Source organism: Chiloscyllium punctatum, chromosome 30, assembly GCF_047496795.1.
Source record: "Chiloscyllium punctatum isolate Juve2018m chromosome 30, sChiPun1.3, whole genome shotgun sequence".
NCBI classification, from domain to species: domain Eukaryota; kingdom Metazoa; phylum Chordata; class Chondrichthyes; order Orectolobiformes; family Hemiscylliidae; genus Chiloscyllium; species Chiloscyllium punctatum.
In genome coordinates, this window is record NC_092768.1 from 12,712,160 (window position 1) to 12,731,098 (window position 18,939).

Below are 18,939 nucleotides of genomic sequence, written 5' to 3' on the forward strand. Positions count from 1 at the left end.
GATCTCCTAAATCGGGCTGGCCCTGCGTGACAAACTGCACCCAGACCTTCTCAGCTCCTTCTGTCACCGTTGACATTGACCAGTTGCTTATTTCCAGAGAGGGGGCAGTGTTCTGGAATGTTCGTGTCGAACGCCCGGCAGTTGCAGCAATGCCCAAGCCAAACGTCCACGTCTTGAGAACGCTGCGGCATGGCACGGGCCAATGGCCGAGCTCGCTACACCGTTGCCACAACTACTGGACAGTCGCATCATTCCAGTTCAGCGCGCGAAATTCCGAAGCCCATGCTCAACATCCATGGGTGGGTGGGGCGTGTTTCTATTGTGCATTGACCTCGCGCTTCCACTTTACCTTGCAGTATCTGGCTGTCGGATAGCTCAATTAGTTGGACGGTTCGTTTCCGATGAAAGATGATGCTGGTGGCCTGGATATTAATTCTGGCACAGGCTGAGGTTACTTTGAAGGTCTCTTCTTCTTAACACCTCCCCTGGCCTGAGGCACGGCGAGGCTCAGATTAAACCACCATCAGTTTTTTTTTCTCTCTGTCTCTAATTGCAGAATGGGACCATGGCAACTTTCAAATTCAATGAACGGGTGCAGGTGCATTTTTCAAGTTTGATCCAGAAAAAAAGTCGTCAGTCCTGATCCTCCATAAGTCCACAAGAAATAGGAACAGGAATAGGTCATTGTACCCCTTGAGCACAAGATCGTCGGTGGTCTGACATTCCTCATGTCAATTTTTCTGTCTTTTTCCTGCAACCCTACCTCAAATAAAACAGTGTCTTTGAACAAGCATTTGTCTGGCCAAGTGTAGCCTTTAACGACTCACTGTGATACTTTGTTTTACAATGTTCCGTAAAGCCTCTGTGAATATATTACTATTATGTTAAAGGTGCTTTATAAACATAAATTGTGGCAGAAATTATCAAAATATTTTCCAAATTTGTATGGATAATTTTAAAATGTCAGTGTACAAACATATGAAAATGGAGCAAAAATAAGCCACACTCGTCCCTACCTGCGAGTGTAGAAGCATATTCAGATTTTCTAAAGCACACTTGTATTTCGTTTTAGTCATTCAGGAGGTGTGGGCTTCACTGGTTGGACTAGCATTTATTGTCTAACCCGAGTTACCCTTGAGAGGATGTGGTTGGTTGCTTTCTTGTATCGCGGCAGTCCGTTTGGTGTAAATACTGTCCATTTGGTGTAAATACACTCACAATGCGACTTCGGAAGGGAGCACCAGGATTTTGATCCAGTGTCACTGAAGGAACAATGCATTTACAGTATATTCCAATCTAAGGATGGTCAGCGGTTTGGAGGGAACTTGCAGGTAATGGTGTCCTAATGTATCTATTGCTTTGGCCTTCCAGATTGTAGCAAGTCATGAATCTGAAAGGTATTGATAAACGAGCCTTAGTGAATTTCTGCAGTGCATCTTGTAGATGGTACCCACTGTTGCTATTTAGAGTCAGTAGAGGATGTTTGTGGATGCATGTGCTTGTTGAATAAGCCTTTTTTTGTCGTAAACCATTTCATTTCTTAATAAATTGTTTCTACTTCTTAAGTGACTCATATCCCTCATTGCATGCAAAACTAAAAGGAACACAACAGAGGAAAGGCTGGAAACAAAATGCCATTACATAATTGCATAGCTGATCAGGAAACATAATGGTGGAAAAGTTACACATGTTAGATCCTTATAACATAACAAGTGTTATGAAGTATTCATTTAACGGACACTAAAGGCTGGTAATTGTACAATTCCCCTCCCAAATACTTTGTATTTGCATAAAAATTAGCTTTGCTGCCGTGAGTAGTGCAATGAAGTCTCCCATGCCCTCTCCAATTTCTTCATAATTTTCCAACCTGATTCCAAGATGTTTGTAAACTGATTAACCATGAATCGATTGTAAGTTGTTGAAAAAACAAATTTGATGCACAAATGTCCTTTAGGAAAGGAAATTGCTATCCTTACCTGGTCCGGCCTTACCATGACTCCAGATCCACTCCAGTTGACACTTAACTACTCTCAGGGATGGCAATAAATACTGCCCTACCTAACGACACACTCATTTCACAAATGAATATTTTTTGAAACTGAAATGTTCTGTTTGTTCTCAATTCTCAACGATTTACCAAATTTTACCCATAAATAGTAGTTTAGGCACACAAGATGGTCATGTAGCCTACTGCATCCATGCCTTGTTTCTGTGGAGTGGAGGTTTGTAGAGGCTTAGCAAGTCACAAGGTCCAGGTCAATATCAGTCACTATGCGAAGAAAAATACTGTTCACTACTAGCCTGAATCTCTTATCCAAAACCTTAACCCCTTTTGGATTAGTCCTTTGACCATCAGCTAATGGGAACAGCTTGACTTGTGCCTACTTCATCTTAGCAGGTCAGAACCTTGTTCACCTTCATTAAATCTCCCCTCAATGTCCATTACCTCAAGCGTAACAGCTCCAAATTATCCAGTCTAACCTTAAACTATAGTTAATCTTGTTGTCTCATCCCTGAAACAATTCTGGCCAACCTGCTCTGCACCGTCAAGGATCCTCACATTTTTCCTAAAAGGTTGACCAGAACTGGAACACAACCTTGTACTTGTGGCATGATTAAAGCTTTGTAAATGTTCAGCATAAACTCTAAGATATTGAACTCAATGCCTCTATTTCTAAAACCAGAGATCCTATACTTTATTTGATATTTAAATATTCTGCAGCCTTCAAAGATCAATGTGCATGAGGCCCCAAGTCCCTCTGTCTGGAACTGTGTTCTGAAGTCTATATTGCCTCTCCTTATCTGTTCTGTAAAAGTGCATCATCTCACATCTGTGTTAAATTCCATCAGCCTACTGTCTCCTTGTTTACTTGTGTCTTGTTGCAGTTAATTGGTGTCATCCTTACCTCTGAATTTAGCATCGTTACCAGATCTTGAAATTTTACTATATGTTGGAGATGAAATGAATTATTGCAGTATGTGACTTGCTCATAGCAGTCCAATTTAGACACGAACACAAACCTGCACACAAACCTTGAGTTTTTGACTGTTTATTTGTGAGCTCACAGGGACAGACAAGTCAACCTAATGGTCACAAGTCACTCCAACCAAATATAAAGAGTTGCATGGTTATATAGGTTACAATCATTTAACAATTAGCAATTAGCAAGCTGTTAATTGAACCATAATGGGTAAGTGGGCAATCGGCCCAGTGACTAGCCCCAGTCATGTAGCTGTCTGGACAATACTGATTAGCAGTTGATAAGCAAATGTTAGTACAACAATAGATTCTTGTAAGAGAAGAACATTCCCACACTGGGAAAGAGTTGACTATCAGGTGCTAGTTCAGCTGCAAGGTCAGGCACTTCACTGAGCCTGGGAATGTACAAGCAGACACTTATACGAAAATTAAAATGGATTCCAGGTTTTAATATGTGACAAAATGGCTGTTTGGGCTATAACAAACCTCCCACAATGTATTCCTATATCCAATCTAACTGTCTAAAATACACGGGGAGCACGGCCATCTCCCATCCTCCGTTTCACTTCCGAAGAAGGATTACAAAAATGTGAAACTTCAGTTATGAGAACACACAGTAAAAGGTGGGAGAAGTCCTGAAGGCTTACTGAAATGACTTGAAATGTTCATCTGCTGTCTCTGCACAGATGCTATCAGACCTGCTGAGTTTTTCCAGCAGTTTCTGATTTTATTTCTGATTTCCAGGATCCAACGTTCTTTACTTTTGTTGTTGTTGTTGAAGATGATGTTCGGATTGTTTTCCTTGGAGACGAGGTAGCAGCTGAAAAATATGTTGCTGGAAAAGCGCAGCAGGTCAGTCGGGAGGTAGCAGAGGAGATTTGGTAGAGGTTTTCAAAATCATGAGCAGGCTAGACAGAGTAGAGATAGAGAAGCTTTTTTTCCAGTTGAAAGAGAGAAAAAAAAATGAGAGAGTGTTTCTTTAAGGTGATATGCAAATGAAACAAGTGTGCTATGAGGAAAAGAAAACTTTTCACACAACAAATATTTAGGGTGTGGAATGCACTGCCTGGAAATATGGTGGAGATAGGTTCAATTGAGGAGGGCATTGGATGATTATTTGGATGGAAATAGTATGCAGGGATATGGGGAAAAGGCAGAAAATTGGCATTGAATCAGTGCGGATATGATGGGCTAGTTGACTTCCTTCTGCACTGTTACAATTCTGTGATTCTAAACTGAGAAGTTCTGTGGTCATAAATGAGTTAATTGGAAACAGAGATCTATCTGCCACTGTAAGGTGACCCCAAGCCTCATCAAAGTAGAACTAATTGTCATTGTTTCCCAAGCAACATTCATCCAACCAGGAAAAAGAACTGAAGAGCCCCAATAGTCAGGGGGAGAAATAAATTTGTAAGGAGATCTGTTATCTGTACGAATGATTGGGTGGTTATGGTAGGGGATTTTAATTTTCCAAATATAGACTGAGACTGCCATACTGTTAAGGGCTTAAATGGAGAGGAATTTGTTTAGTGTGTACAACATTTTTTTTATTCAGTATGTGGATGTAACTACTAGAGAAGATGCAAAACTTGACCTACTCTTGAGAAATAAGGCAGGGCAAGTGATTGAGGTGTTGGGGGGAGGGGGGAGCACTTTGGGACCAGCGACCAAAATTCTATTAGTTTTAAAATAGTAATAGAAAAGGATACACCAGATCTAAAAATTGAAGTTCTAAATTGGAGGAAAAACAATTTTGACAGTATTAGGCAAGAACTTTCAAAAGTTGATTGGGCATGGATGTTTGCAGGTAAGGGGACAGCTGGAAAATGGGTAGCCATCAATAACAAGAGTCCAGAGACAGTATATTTCTGTTATGGTGAATGTCAAAGGTGCTGGGAATGCTGGATGACTGGAAAAAATTAGGTTTTTGTCAAGAAAAAGAAGGAACCATAGGTCAGGTATAGACAGCAGAAATCAAGTGAATCTCTGGAAGAGCATAAAGGCAGTGAGACTATACTTCAAGAGGGAAATCAGGAGTACAAAAAGGTGACATGAGGCAACTTTGACAATAGAGGAAAAAGGGAATTCAAAAGGAATTTCACATGTTAAGAACAAAAGGAAAACGAGGAAGAGAATAAGGCTGCAAAAATATCAGCAAGGCCACATATGTGTGATCCACAGGAGATGGGAGAGATAGTAAATGAGCACTTTGCATCAGTATTTATTGTAGAGGAGGATATGGAAGATAGAGGACATGGAAAAAGAAAATGTTCACATTAAAGAGGAGGCAGTGCTGGATCTGTTAAAACACATAAAAATGGTACATCTCTGGGACCTGATCAGTTGTACCCTAGAACTTTGTGGAACACTCAGAAAGTGATTGTTGGGCCCCTTGCTGAGATATTTGTATCACCAATAGGTGGTGAGCAAGCTGTTGGGATGGAATCCTGAGAAATAGGATTTACATATATTTGGAAAAGCAAAAACTGATTAGGGATAGTCAACATGTGTTTATGCATGAGAAATTGTGTCAGACTAACTTGTTGAGTTTTTTGAGGAAATAACAAAGAGGATTGATGAGAGCAGAGCTGTTGTTGTGACCTGTATGGACTTCAGTAAGGGGTTGGGCAAGGTTCCGCATGGTAGACTGGTTAGTAAGGATAGATCTCTGGAATACAGGAAGAACTAGCTATTTGGATACAAAACTAGTTTAAAAGTTGAAGACAGAGAATGGTGGTGGAGGGTTGCTTCTCAGACTGGAGGCCTGTGACCAGCAATGTGCCAATCCACTGATTATTGTCATATATATAAATGACTTGGATGTGATCATGGGGAGGTGGTAGCGTAGTGGTATTACCGCTGGAGTGTTAAATTGCTGGACCTGGCTTCAAACCCCACCATGGCAGACAGTGGAATGTGAATTCAATAAAAATCTGGAATTAAGAGTCTGACGATGACCATGAATCCATTGTCAATTGTTGGAAAACCCACCTGGATCACCAATGTCCTTCAGGGAAGGAAGCTGCCATCCTTACCTGGTCTAGCCAACACATGGCTCCACACCCGCAGCCATGTGATTGACTCTTAACTGCCCTCTGGGCAATTAGGGATGGGGAATTAATGCCACCTAGCTAATCACACCCTCATTCCATGAAATAATAAAAACATGAATGCCAGAGGTATGGTTATTAAGTTTGGAGATGACACCAAAATTGATGGTGTAATGGACAGCAAAGGTTGTAAGTAAAACAGGATTTTGATCAGATAGGCCAACGGGTAGAAGAGTGGTAGATGGAGTTTACTTTAGATAAATGTGAGCTGTGGCCTTTTAGAAAGGTAAATCAGGGCAGGAGTTATACACTTCTTGACAAGATCCTGGGCAGCATTGGTGAACAAAGAGACCTTGGAGTGCAGATTCATAGTTCCTTTAAAGTGGAGTCATAGGTTGATAGGATAGCAAAGAAGGCATTTCGTATGCTTGCCATTATTGCTCAGTACATTGAGTAAGTTTGTTGGGCGGTCATGTTGCGGCTGTACCGGACTTGGTTACGCCACTTTTGGAATATTGTGCAATTCTGGTCTCCCTCCAAAGCGGAAGGATGTTGTGAAACCCAAAAGGGTTCAGAAATTATTGACAAGAATGTTGCCAGGGTTGGAGAGTTTGAGCTATCAGGAGGGGCTGAATACCCTGGGGCTGTTTCCACCAGAGCATTGGCAGCTGAGTTTATAAAAATCATGAGGGGCATGGATAAGCTGAATAGTCAAGATCTTTCCCCAGAGTAGGGGTGTCTAAAACTAGAGGGTATAAATTTTAAAGCCAGAGAGGAAAGATTTAAAACAAACCTGAAGAGTGATTTTTTTTAAACATGCAGTGTGTGCTGAGTATATGGAATGAGCTGCAAGAGAAGCTGGTACAATGACAGCATTTGAAAAGCATCTTGATGGATAAATGAATTGGAAGGGAGGAGAGGGATATGGGTCAAATGGGATAGCTGGTCAGCACGGATGAATTTGACTGCTGGGTCTGTTTCCATGCTGAATAGGTCGATGTCAGAGGCAAGTTATCTAACTGCAGTTCCATACATACCTTGTCAATATAACAAGGACTAATGGCAGCAAGCAAAAGTATTACATTTTCAACCGTCTAGGGAAAAATAAAATGACAAGTGATAATTTAAAGCTTTTTTGTAGTATTGCCAGGAAACAGCTTGCCACTTCACCCCTGAATACAATTTCTTGGGAACTGTTGTGTTATTAATCAGTGCAGCTGGATTCTAATTCAACAGAAAAGGAGCACAAAAATGAATTTTAAAAGCATGTTTATTGGAGGCATTCAAGTTTTGAAGTTCACTTAAAAAAAAAACACCATCTCATATCTTCCAACAACAGTTTCAATAAAAATCACAACATAGATCAAAATACAATCAAATAAGTGCTGAAGGAACCTGCATCATACATGAAAAAAAATTTCCTTCCTTCCAACTGAAACCAAAGTCTCATGAGGTAAATATTGAATAACTCCACTGCATTATCCATAAGGAACATAAGCAGTGCAACCATCCAAGCAACATTTAACACAAGTCACTGAAGCAAAGTTCCTTTGTCTTTTAATCCACCTCCTCCACTGTTGGTCCTGTGGAAGTGGCATTTCCAGCTTGGGTTCTGCAAGATCCCCTTGCTGCTCCTGCTCCTCCTTGGTACAGATTGGAAACAATTGGACAGCAGAGGTTTTCCAGTTCTCTCTGCTTGTGCTCAAACTCCTCCTTGTCTGCCATCTGATTGTTCTCCAGCCAGGATATGGCCTGGTTACACTGCTCAATAACTTTCTTCCTATCATCCTCACTGATCTTAGTTTTCACATTCTCATCCTCCACTGTGCTCTTCATGTTGAAGGCGTAGGACTCCAGACTGTTCTTGGCTCCGATCCTTTCCCGCTGGGCTTCATCCTCATTCTTGTAATTTTCTGCATCCTGCACCATCCTCTCAATCTCCTCCTTACTCAGCCTGCCCTTGTCATTGCTGATGGTGATCTTGTTCGATTTGCCAGTGCTCTTATCAATGGCAGAGACATTCAAGATGCCATTGGCATCGATATCAAAGGTGACCTCAATCTGTGGCACACCACGAGGGGCAGGAGCAATGCCACTCAATTCAAATTTACCCAGGAGATTGTTGTCCTTGGTCATGGCTCGCTCCCCTTCATACACCTGAATAAGGACACCAGGCTGGTGATCAGAGTAGGTGCTGAAGATCTGGGTCTGCTTGGTGGGAATGGTGGTGTTGCGCTTGATGAGTGCAGTCATGACACCTCCTGCTGTCTCGAGACCCAGAGACAGGGCAGCGACATCCAGGAGAAGTAGGTCCTGAACATTCTCTGACTTGTCCCCCATCAGAATAGCTGCTTGAACAGCTGCCCCATAGGCCACAGCCTCATCAGGATTGATGCTCTTGTTCAGCTCCTTGCCACTGAAGAAATCTTGCAGCAGTTTCTGGATCTTGGGGATGCGGGTGGAGCCCCCAACCAAGACAATGTCATGGATCTGTGACTTATCCAACCTGGCATCTCTCAGAGCTTTCTCCACTGGTTCCAGAGTCCCTCTGAACAGGTCAGCATTCAGCTCCTCAAACCGAGCCCTGGTGATGGAGGTGTAGAAGTCGATACCTTCAAATAGGGAGTCAATCTCAATACTGGCTTGTGTGCTGGAAGATAGGGTTCTCTTGGCTCTTTCACAAGCTGTCCTCAGCCTCCTGATTGCCCTCTTGTTCTGACTGATGTCCTTCTTGTATTTCCGCTTGAACTCTTCAATGAAGTGATTGACCATGCGGTTATCAAAGTCCTCTCCTCCCAAGTGGGTGTCACCAGCCGTTGATTTCACTTCAAAGATACCATCGTCAATGGAGAGAATAGACACATCGAAGGTGCCACCTCCCAGGTCAAAGATGAGAACATGGTGTTCTCCTCTGCCCTTCTTCTCCAGGCCGTAGGCAATGGCAGCTGCTGTTGGCTCATTGATGACACGGAGGACATGGAGGCCAGCGATCACACCAGCATCTTTGGTTGCCTGGCGCTGAGAGTCATTGAAGTAAGCAGGCACCGTGATAACAGCATTGGTGACAGGGTGTCCCAAGTAGGCCTCAGCTGTCTCCTTCATCTTGGTCAGCACCATGGAAGAGATTTCCTCAGGGTAAAAGGCTTTATTCTCCCCCTTGTATTCAACTTTGACCTTGGGCTTCCCTCCATCATTCACCACCTGGAAGGGCCAGTGCTTCATGTCAGACTGGACAACCTGGTCGTCGAACCTCCTCCCGATGAGCCTCTTGGCATCGAAGATGGTATTCTCGGGGTTCAGAGCCACCTGGTTCTTGGCAGCATCTCCGATGAGCCTCTCAGTGTCATTGAAGGCCACGTAGCTGGGGGTAGTGCGGTTGCCCTGGTCATTGGCGATGATCTCCACCTTGCCATGCTGGAAGACCCCAACACAAGAGTAGGTGGTGCCCAGGTCAATACCAATAGCTGTTCCTTGAGCTGCAGGCATGCTAATGAGAGTCTGAGTCTTTCCCCTCTGCTGTGGCGTGCTCCCTCCTATCGTAGTAACCACGCGACGTCCAATCAAAGCAGACGATTGCGATTATGAGGGTTTCACTGAGCTGCAGGCCTTTATATCGAGCGTGTGGGCGGGGCGGACGAGTGATAGACGATATCCCTGACCAATGGTGGAGCGCGGCGGTGATGTCACGGCGGAATGTTGTGGAAGGTTCTGAGGCGGCGGCCAATGAGAGCGCGGACGGTTCCGCGAGACGCCGAGAGCCCGAGAGTGTTCTGGAAGGAGCGAGCCCGGGGGAGAAGGTTCTGGAAAGAGGCGGAAATTTCCAGCGGGATCTCTCCCCCCGCCCCCGCCCCCGCCCCCGCCCGGCGGCAGCGGGAAAGGATGGAGGGGGAGGGGGGTGTGGATGGAGGGGGAGAGGGGGGTGTGGATGGAGGGGGAGAGGGGGGTGTGGATGGAGGGGGAGGGGTGTGTGTGGATGGAGGGGGGAGGGGGTGTGGATGGAGGGGGGAGGGGGTGTGGATGGAGGGGGGAGGGGGTGTGGATGGAGGGGGTGTGGATGGAGGGGGGAGGGGGTGTGGATGGAGGGGGGAGGGGGTGTGGATGGAGGGGGAGGGGTGTGTGTGGATGGAGGGGGAGGGGGTGTGTGGATGGAGGGGGGAGGGGGTGTGGATGGAGGGGGGAGGGGGTGTGGATGGAGGGGGAGGGGGGTGTGGAGGGAGGGGGTGTGGATGGAGGGGGAGCTGCAGGGAGCCCGGGGCTGGGTCCCTGGGGAAGGGGAGCGGGTATGTGCTGTCAGGAGGGGCTTTACCAACTGTCAGGGAATGTCCAGGAATTGGAGTAAATCTCATGGACAGTGCAGCAGGGAAAACCTGGGAGAAAGGGGAAAAGAAACACACACTTGGGCTGCTTGAAAAAGTTGATCTGTGATTGTCATCTTCCTGTAAAAAAATCTTCCTATAATATTATTGGATCAGGTTGGGGCGGGGGGGGGGGGGGGGGTGGGAACTGGTGGGTGAGGGTTAAATCTGTTTAATTGTCCCTCTGATAAGACGTGGGCATCAGCTGCAAGGTCTATAATCATTGCCAGCCCTGTATTTGCTCCTGGTCTGAATGTGGGTCATTTCAGAGGGCACTGAGGATTTATTTTGGAATAGTGAAGGCTGGAGAGAGCAATTTGACAGCAGTTTAGGTCAGTATGAGAGATTATAATAGTTCATAATAGTGTGGATAATGTGGTCAGAGGCTTATCTTGGGATGAGGGTTTATGATCTCTCTGAAATTGCCTCACAGGTAAATACTGAGCCTATTATTAATGTGTTGTTGATGGCACAATGTTGATCTTACACAAATGACACAACAAACAGATGTGAGCAAAAGAATGTCCAAGATGCAGCACATCCCTGTGAAGGCTGTCATTGACAGGTCTTGAAGCACAAGTACTGAACTGGACTTTCATCCTATCTAGCCCATTCAACACACTCCTGAGAACCTGATGTTTGCATTTTAAGTCTCTAGTCACTTGGAACAAAATGGAATGTATTATCTGAATGTAAAATTCGAGGTGCAGGCGAAACTGTTCTTTCTTTTCAGAAAAAGAAACAACTTGTCGAGGAATATTTTCAATTAATTAACTGCGATTCTCTATAGGAAACATAGCAGCCAATTCTCACACAGCAAGCTCCCGTAAACAGCAATGTGAGAATGACTGAATAATTATTTAGCGTTGTTGTCGGATAGCTATTGGCCAGGGAGCGGGGAACTACTCAGGATCTCCTAGACACTCCTTCATGCATTCAGAATCATTGTCATTTCCAGTTCATTTCCCCTTGATCTGGAATATCTGATCTCCACCTAACCTGCACATGTTTGGACTGTGGGAGGAAGACACAGCACCCGGGGGAAACCTACACAGACATGGTAAGCCAGCGACCCAAATGCCCAAAGTGGGGAAGCCAGTGACCAGCATGCCCGAAGGAAGGACACCAGTGGCCTGGGGGTGTGGGGGGCAGCGGCCCAATGCAGCTCCCGAGAACAGACCACACATGGAGAGCCTTTGGAGAGAGTTTGTGATGTTTGTCTTTTTAATTTGCTTCCTGTTTTCCTGACCTATGGTTATACTGTGTATAGCTGTAATGTAACTTCTTTTTCTTCATTTTTTTTCAATTCTGTCAATCAGGGTTGTACTTAGGTACTATTATGACATAGGATAAACTCTCCTGCTTATTTCAACCGAGTAACACAGAAAAGATTTATCCCATGCAGCAATCTGTGAAAATTTGGTAGGCCAAGAACTCCTTAAAGTAAAAGTAACAACTTTATTTCTTACAGTATAACAGAGAATAATTAACTAAACTATTTACAACTCCTTCCTCTAACCTATCTTTTAGCTTTCCCTTCCACAATATTAGTCCAATAAAATTCCCAATTAAGATTTACAAAACAAAACTACTTATCTCAAAACCATTCTGCTTTCAGTTCTCCTCTGTATTCCTGTCTTCTTCTTGGTGATTCTGCTTCACAGGTTACTGATTGATAAAGGTACCTTTAAGAGAGCTATTTTTCAGGCAGTCTTTACATGCTGGTAGCTTGGCAGTTCTCCTTTCAACTGTTTAGTTTTCCCTGCTCTTAAAGCCCCCAAAGCATCGGATTGTGTCATTGGCTTTTAAGATTATCAATATACTTAATTCAAACTTGATTAGAGGTGGATATTTTGGGGTATAATTTAAACTGGCCAAATTTGATTTTTTTTGTTTCCAGGCAACCAGCTAATCGAGTTGTTCAACCAAATGTTACATTATATTTTATTTCAGAACACATGGTGCTGTCAGGTAGTTTTTGCTAGCTTTTAACTCTCTTCAAGGTACAGTACAACCACACCTTCATAACACCTCCCCCCTTTAAGAAAAATGAGCCATCATACTGAAAATATGGCTTCATTTTTTTCTCTACTTTTTAAACACATTACCCTAACATACAGATAACTTTAATACAAGTTCACCTTAACGTCTTCCCATATACTTGCATTTATAAAATATTAAATACATACAAGTCTCAACTAAACTCTCAGTTTAGTTAAATCCATAATAAGCGTCTGTGATTACATTATTACGACCTGCAACATGTATGATTTTTTAAATTAAAAGTCTGCAACATCAGACTCCAATGAAATAGTCTCAAATTCTTGTCTTTAAAGCATTCCAAGAATATAAGTGGATTATGAGCCGTGTACACAACTGTCTCTGACACAGTGTTCATGACATACACATTAAAATGTTGTAAGGCCAGTACCAAACTCGATAGTTCCTTTTCAATTATGGAGTATTTCCTGTGGCAGATGTTGAGCTTCTTTGAAAAGTAACCAACTGGCAGTTCAATCCCATCCTCATCTTCCTGGAGGAATACAGCTCCAACCCCTATGTCATTAGCGTCAAAGGTGACTTTAAAAGGTTTTAAAAAGTTTGGTGCAGCTAAAATTAGTTTGGTGGTTAATATGGCTTTCAAATGGTCGAATGCCTCCTGGTATTGTTCTGTCCACTGAAACTTTGTGTTCTTCAGCAAATTGGTTAACAGTGCCACTAAACTGCTGAAGTTTGGGACAAATTTCCAATAGAATCCGCTGAGTCCTTAGAATCGAAGCATGTCTTTCTTCAAGGTTGGTCATGGGAATTCCTCAATGGCCTTTATCTTTGTGTTCCGTGGGGTCAACCTTCCATGACTGATCTTATGTTCCAAGAACATCACCTCTGCTTTCGCAAATTCAGTTTTATTTAAGTTTATCACCAGTTTTGCTTCTCATACTTGTTCAAAGAGCTCTGCTAACTGTACCACATGTTCTTTCCAGGACTTACTAAAGTTCACTACTTCATGCAAATATACTGCACAATTTGTTAACCCAGCCACAACTCTGTTCACGAGCCTTTGCAATGTGGCAGGTGCATTCTTTATTCCAAGGGGCATCACTTCAAACTGTTGTAGCCCATGTGGGGTTACAAATGCAGAAATTTCTTTTGCTGTCTCTGATAAAGGTACCTGCCAGTGACCACGCGTTAAGTCCAAATTTGTGATGTAACTAGCTTGTCTGACTTTCTAGATACAGTCCTCCAATCTAGTATTTGGATATGAGTCTGATTTTGTAATGGCGTTGACCTTCGATAATCTATGCAGAATCATTGATTCCCACTCGGTTTGGGAACTAAGACGATTGGCGATTTCCACTCAATCTGGCTTGGTTCAATGATGTCCTTGTCAAGCATGGCCTCCACCTCCAAAGTCAGAGCTTTGGAAGAATTAAACCAATAGGGATGTTTTTTCAGAGCAATATTCCCTACATCTACTTCATGTATAATCCAATTAGTCCTCTCATCTGATTTTTACATGTGTCTTTATACTGCAGTAATAAATCTTTCAACTGCATTCTATGCTCCTGAGACAGATAGCTTACTAATCTATCCCACTCCTCAAGGACTCCTTCATTTTAAAATCTATTTTGAGACATCTCAAAATCCGTATCATCTGGATTTGATTCCTCACTCTACGGGGCAGTAACTAATACCTGTTCCTCCAGTTCTTTCTCCCTAATTTCAAGATGTTCACATGACATACCCGATACCTTTCTTTTCTATCTGGAATCTTTACTAAATAGTTCACCTGACTACTTTTTCTCAGTTTGATAGGGACCACCACTAAACCTGGCTTTGAAAGTATCTCCTATCATTGGTAACAGTACTAACACATTATCCCCTCAGGAAAACATCCGAGTCTCAGAACTTTTGTTTGCCACCTGCTTCATTCTACGCTGTGCCCTCTTCAGGTGTTTGTCTAGCTAACTCACCAACTCCATTTAATCTCCCACCTCCGATACATAATCTAAGTGGGAGATCTCCAACTTTGGTCCTGTCAATTTTCCTTTAATTAATTTCAAAGGACCTCGCACTTCATGACCAAATACTAACTTAAAGGGAGTGAACAGAGTAGATTCATTTGGGCATCTCTAATGGCAAACAATAGGAATGGGATACCTTTACCCTAATCATTCGGGTAATCCTGACAGTATGCTGTCAACATGGTCTTCAAGGTCTGATGCCACTTTTCTAAAGCTCCCTGGGATTCAGGAAGATATGCACTGGATTTAAAGTGCTGTATGCCTAAGCTATCCATAACCTTCTTAAACAGCCTTGCAGTAAAATGTGACCCTTAATCCAACTGATCCTCTGGGTAGCCCAAACTGTGTGAAGAAACCTACTAATTCCTCTACTACCCTTTTTTTGCCTTAATACTCCGTAATGGAATTGTCTCCGGAAATCTGGTAGACACATCCATTCTGGTTAACAAGTACTGGTTCCCACTTTTTGTTCTCAGGAGGGGACCCACACAATCAATTATAACTTACATGGAATGTTCTTCAAATGCAGGAATTGGCAGTAAAGGTGATGGTTTTGTTGCCACCTGTGGCTAACCTACCATTTAGCATGTATGACACACATGGCAAAAGTTAACCACATCCTTGTGCATTCCAGGCCAATAAAAATGTTTTGTACCTTGGCCTGAGTCTTTTGTACCCCTAGGTGATCTCTTACAGATCATCCATGAGCTGCCCGTAACACTTCCTGTCTGTTTGCTACCGGCAACACAATCTGGTGCACTTTGGCCCATTTCTTCTCTGCACTAACCTGCTGTGGTCTCCATTTCTGTCTTAGGATTCTATCTTTCAGATAATAACCCTCCAGAATATTTCTGCCTCCATTTCAGAGTACACATCCACATACATGTCTTTTATTTTCTTGTCTTGGTGTTGCAAGTCTCTTCGCTTTTCAGGAGTAAACACATCTGTCTGACCCTCTGCCTTTTCAGGTTTTTCCTGCACCATTATGTCAAACAGGGTGTCTGCTAACTGAACCTCAACTCCTTCATCTTTCTCTTTACTTTTCACTTCATTTTATGATCGTGGGATCTGGTTACCACACAGTCTGGGAAAATACCAGGATATTTCTGTTTTATCTCCTCAGTTTCTTGGTCTTCCTTGGGCTTCTCCACCACAAGGGGTGTCACTGCCCCTTGGATCCTGCCAAATCATTCCCAAGAACAAACTGAATTCCTAGAACTGACACTTGGTCAATCACTCGCACTGTAACTTCCCCAGTCTTGAGTTGGCACTCCAACCTGATCTTACATAGGGGGATGTTAAATTTCTGTCCATCTATCCCACAAATTACCACACTCTTGGATAACAGATCAGAAAGAGTGCATATTCGCTCATTCCTTACTATCAGCAACTGGTTAAATCCTGTATCTCTCAAAGTTATAATTTCTTGCCCTTCTCCCTCTGTTCTTTCTGAGTAAACTTTACCCACAGAAGCAAATTCTTCATAGCGATCAGGTACTAACTCTATAACCAACCCCTGCTGAGACTGTGCACTCTCCTGCAGGTCCTCAGCTCCTCTTGGGGTCTCCTTTACTATCTTCACTAATGCGACTGGCTTAGCTTCTTTTACCACATCTTTTCCCACAGTGCCTTTCTTTAACAAACAGCACTGTAACTTTACATGTGCCACTTTACCACAGTGGAAACATCTGAGGCCTTTCACCTCCTTTCCACCCTCTTGGGCTTCTTTTTATCCTGTGGTAAATTCTTACCAGTGCTCTCCACTCTTGCTTTCATTGTGTAGGATCTGCCCTTCTCCCAATTTTTATCCCTCACAGGATGAAATTCTGGCCGGAAGCTTGACTTATGCACCAACATGTTTTCATCTGCAAATTCTGCTGTCCTTCTCACTTCCTGAACTTTATGTTTCTCCATGTGAATTCTTACCAGCTCTGGAAGTGAGTTTTTAAACTCCTCCAGCAGAATAATCTCTTTTAGAGCCTCAAAGATCTTATCTATTTTCAAAGCACGTACCCATTGATCAAAATAACTATGTTCATTTTACTGGTGAAGCGAGGGCTGCTGGGAAGGGTGAGTTTTCCCGCATTAAAAGGGACTTACCTCGGGAGTCGGGCCTCCATTTGCCAAGAGATGCGAGGGAGGAGTGAAGGACTTCTGGGAAGTCATATATTTGTGTGGTTGTGTTACCCGAAACACTACTCGGGTAGTGTCTCCCACCCATCCTCCTCCTCTAACCAAAAAACAAGGTTCTGTGCACCAGATTGGTAAGGTAATGAGTTTATTTTTTATTCCTTTTTTTTCAACAGTCTCTTTGGGAATTTAGAATAGTGGAAATGGAGGTTAGGGCAGTTGAATGTTCCTCCTGCAGAATATGGGAGGTAAGGGTCATCACTAGTGTCCATGTACTACCTCTGCAGGAAGTACACCCAACTCCAGCTCCTCAAAAACTGCTTTAGGGAGCTGGAGCTAGATGAACTTTGGATCATTCGGGAGGCGGAGGGAGTTATTGAGAGGTAGTCATTCCTAAGGTACAAGAAAAAGGCAGATGGGTTACAGTCAGGGGACAGAAAGGGAACTGGCAGGCAGTGCAGGGATCCCCTGTGGCCATTCCCCTCAACAATAAGTATACTGTTTTGGAAACTGTTGGGGGGGGGGGGAACTTACCAGGGGAAAGCAGTGGGGCACAGGTCTCTGGCACAAAATCTATCCCTGCTGCTCAGAAGGGAAGGGGGAAGAGGAGAAGAGCAGTAGTCATTGGAGACTTCATAATTTGGGAGACAGATAGGAGGTTCTGTGGGGACGAGAGAGACTCACGGTTGGTGTGTTGCCTCCCAGCTGCCAGGGTTCGTGATGTCTCTGATCGTGTTTTTGGGATCTTTAAGGGGGAGAGGGAGCAGCCCCAAGTCATGGCCCACATAGGCACCAATGACATAGCTAGGAAGAGAGATGGGGATTTAAGGCAGAAATTCAGGGAGCTAGGATGGAAGCTTAGAGCTAGGACGAACAGAGTTGTTGTCTCTGGTTTGTTGCCCGTGCCATGTGCTAGTGAGGCAAGGAGTAGGGAGAGAGAGGAGTTGAACACGTGGCTACAGGGATGGTGCAGGAGGGAGGGTTTTGGAATCTTGGATAATTGGGGCTCTTTCTGGGGTAGGTGGGACCTCTACAAGAAGGATGGTCTTCATCTGAACCAGAGGAGTACCAATATCCTGGGGAGGAAGTTCACTAAGGCTATTGGAGTTGGTTTAAACTAATCCAGCAGGGGGATGGGAACCAAAATTTAGTTTGAGTATAGAAAAGGTTGAGAGTAGGGAGGTCCGAAATCAAGTTTCAGGGATGCAAGATGGCACCGGCAAGCAAGAAGTTGGTTTGAAGCGTGTCTACTTCAACACCAGGAGCATCTGGAATAAGGTGGGTGAACTTGCAGCATGGGTCGGTACCTGGGACTTCGATGTTGTGGCCATTTTGGAGACATGGATAGAGCAGGGACAGGAATGGTTGTTGCAGGTTCCAGGATTTAGATGTTTCAGTAAGAACAGAGAAGATGCTAAAATGGGGGTGGGGGCGGGTGTGGTGTAGCATTGTTGGTCAAGGACAGTATTACAGTTGCAGAAAGGATGTCTGGGGACTCGTCAACTGAGGTAGTATGGGCTGAGGTTAGAAACAGGAAAGGAGAGGTCACCTTGTTGGGAGTTTTCTATAGGCCTCTGAATAGTTCCAGAGATGTAGAGGAAAGGATAGCAAGGATGATTCTCGATAGGAGTGAGAGATACAGGGTAGTTGTCATGGGGGGCTTCAACTTTCCAAATATTGACTGGGAACACTATAATACGAGTACTATAGATGTGTCAGTTTTTTGTCCAGTGTGTGCAGGAGGGTTTCCTGACACAGTATGTAGACAGGCCAACAAGGGGCGAAGCCATATTAGGTTTGGTACTGGGTAATGAGCCCGGCCAGGTGTTAGACTTGGAAGTAGGTGAGCACTTTGGTGATAGCAATCACAATTCTGTTATGTTTACTTTAGTGATAGAAAGGGATAGGTGTATACCACTGGGCAAGAGTTACAGCTGGAGGAAAGGCAATTACGATGCGATTAGGTAAGATTTAGGAAACATGGGATGGGCACATTAGAAATGTGGAGCTTATTCAAGGAAAAGCTCCTGTGTGTCCTAGATAAGTATGTGCCTGTCAGGCAGGGAGGAAGCTGTAGAGCACGGGAGCCATGGTTTACGAAGGAAGTGGAATCTCTGGTCAAGAGGAAGAAGAAGGCTCATGTTAGGATGAGATGTGAAGGCTCACTTAGGGCGCTTAAGGGTTACACAGTAGCCAGGAAAGACCAAAAGAGAGAACTCAGACGAGCCAGGAGGAGACATGAGAAGTTGTTGGCGGATAAGATCAGGGTAAACCCTAAGGCTTTCTATAGGTATTTAAGGAATAAAAGAATGACGCGAGTAAGATTAGGGCCGATCAAGGATAGTAGTGGGAAGTTGTGTGTGGAGTCAGAGGAGATAGGGGAAGCACTTAATGAATAT

At 43.8% G+C, this 18,939-nt stretch overlaps 1 protein-coding gene across 1 annotated transcript; it reads right to left on the reverse strand.

Moving 5' to 3' along the window:
* Positions 1 to 7,282: 7,282 nt before the first annotated feature.
* LOC140455179 (heat shock 70 kDa protein 1B-like) lies at positions 7,283 to 9,636 on the reverse strand. Its single transcript, XM_072549885.1, has one exon. It carries the CDS (start codon positions 9,514 to 9,516, stop codon positions 7,588 to 7,590), a length of 1,929 nt encoding a protein of 642 aa, XP_072405986.1. The 5' UTR covers positions 9,517 to 9,636; the 3' UTR covers positions 7,283 to 7,587.
* Positions 9,637 to 18,939: the final 9,303 nt, after the last annotated feature.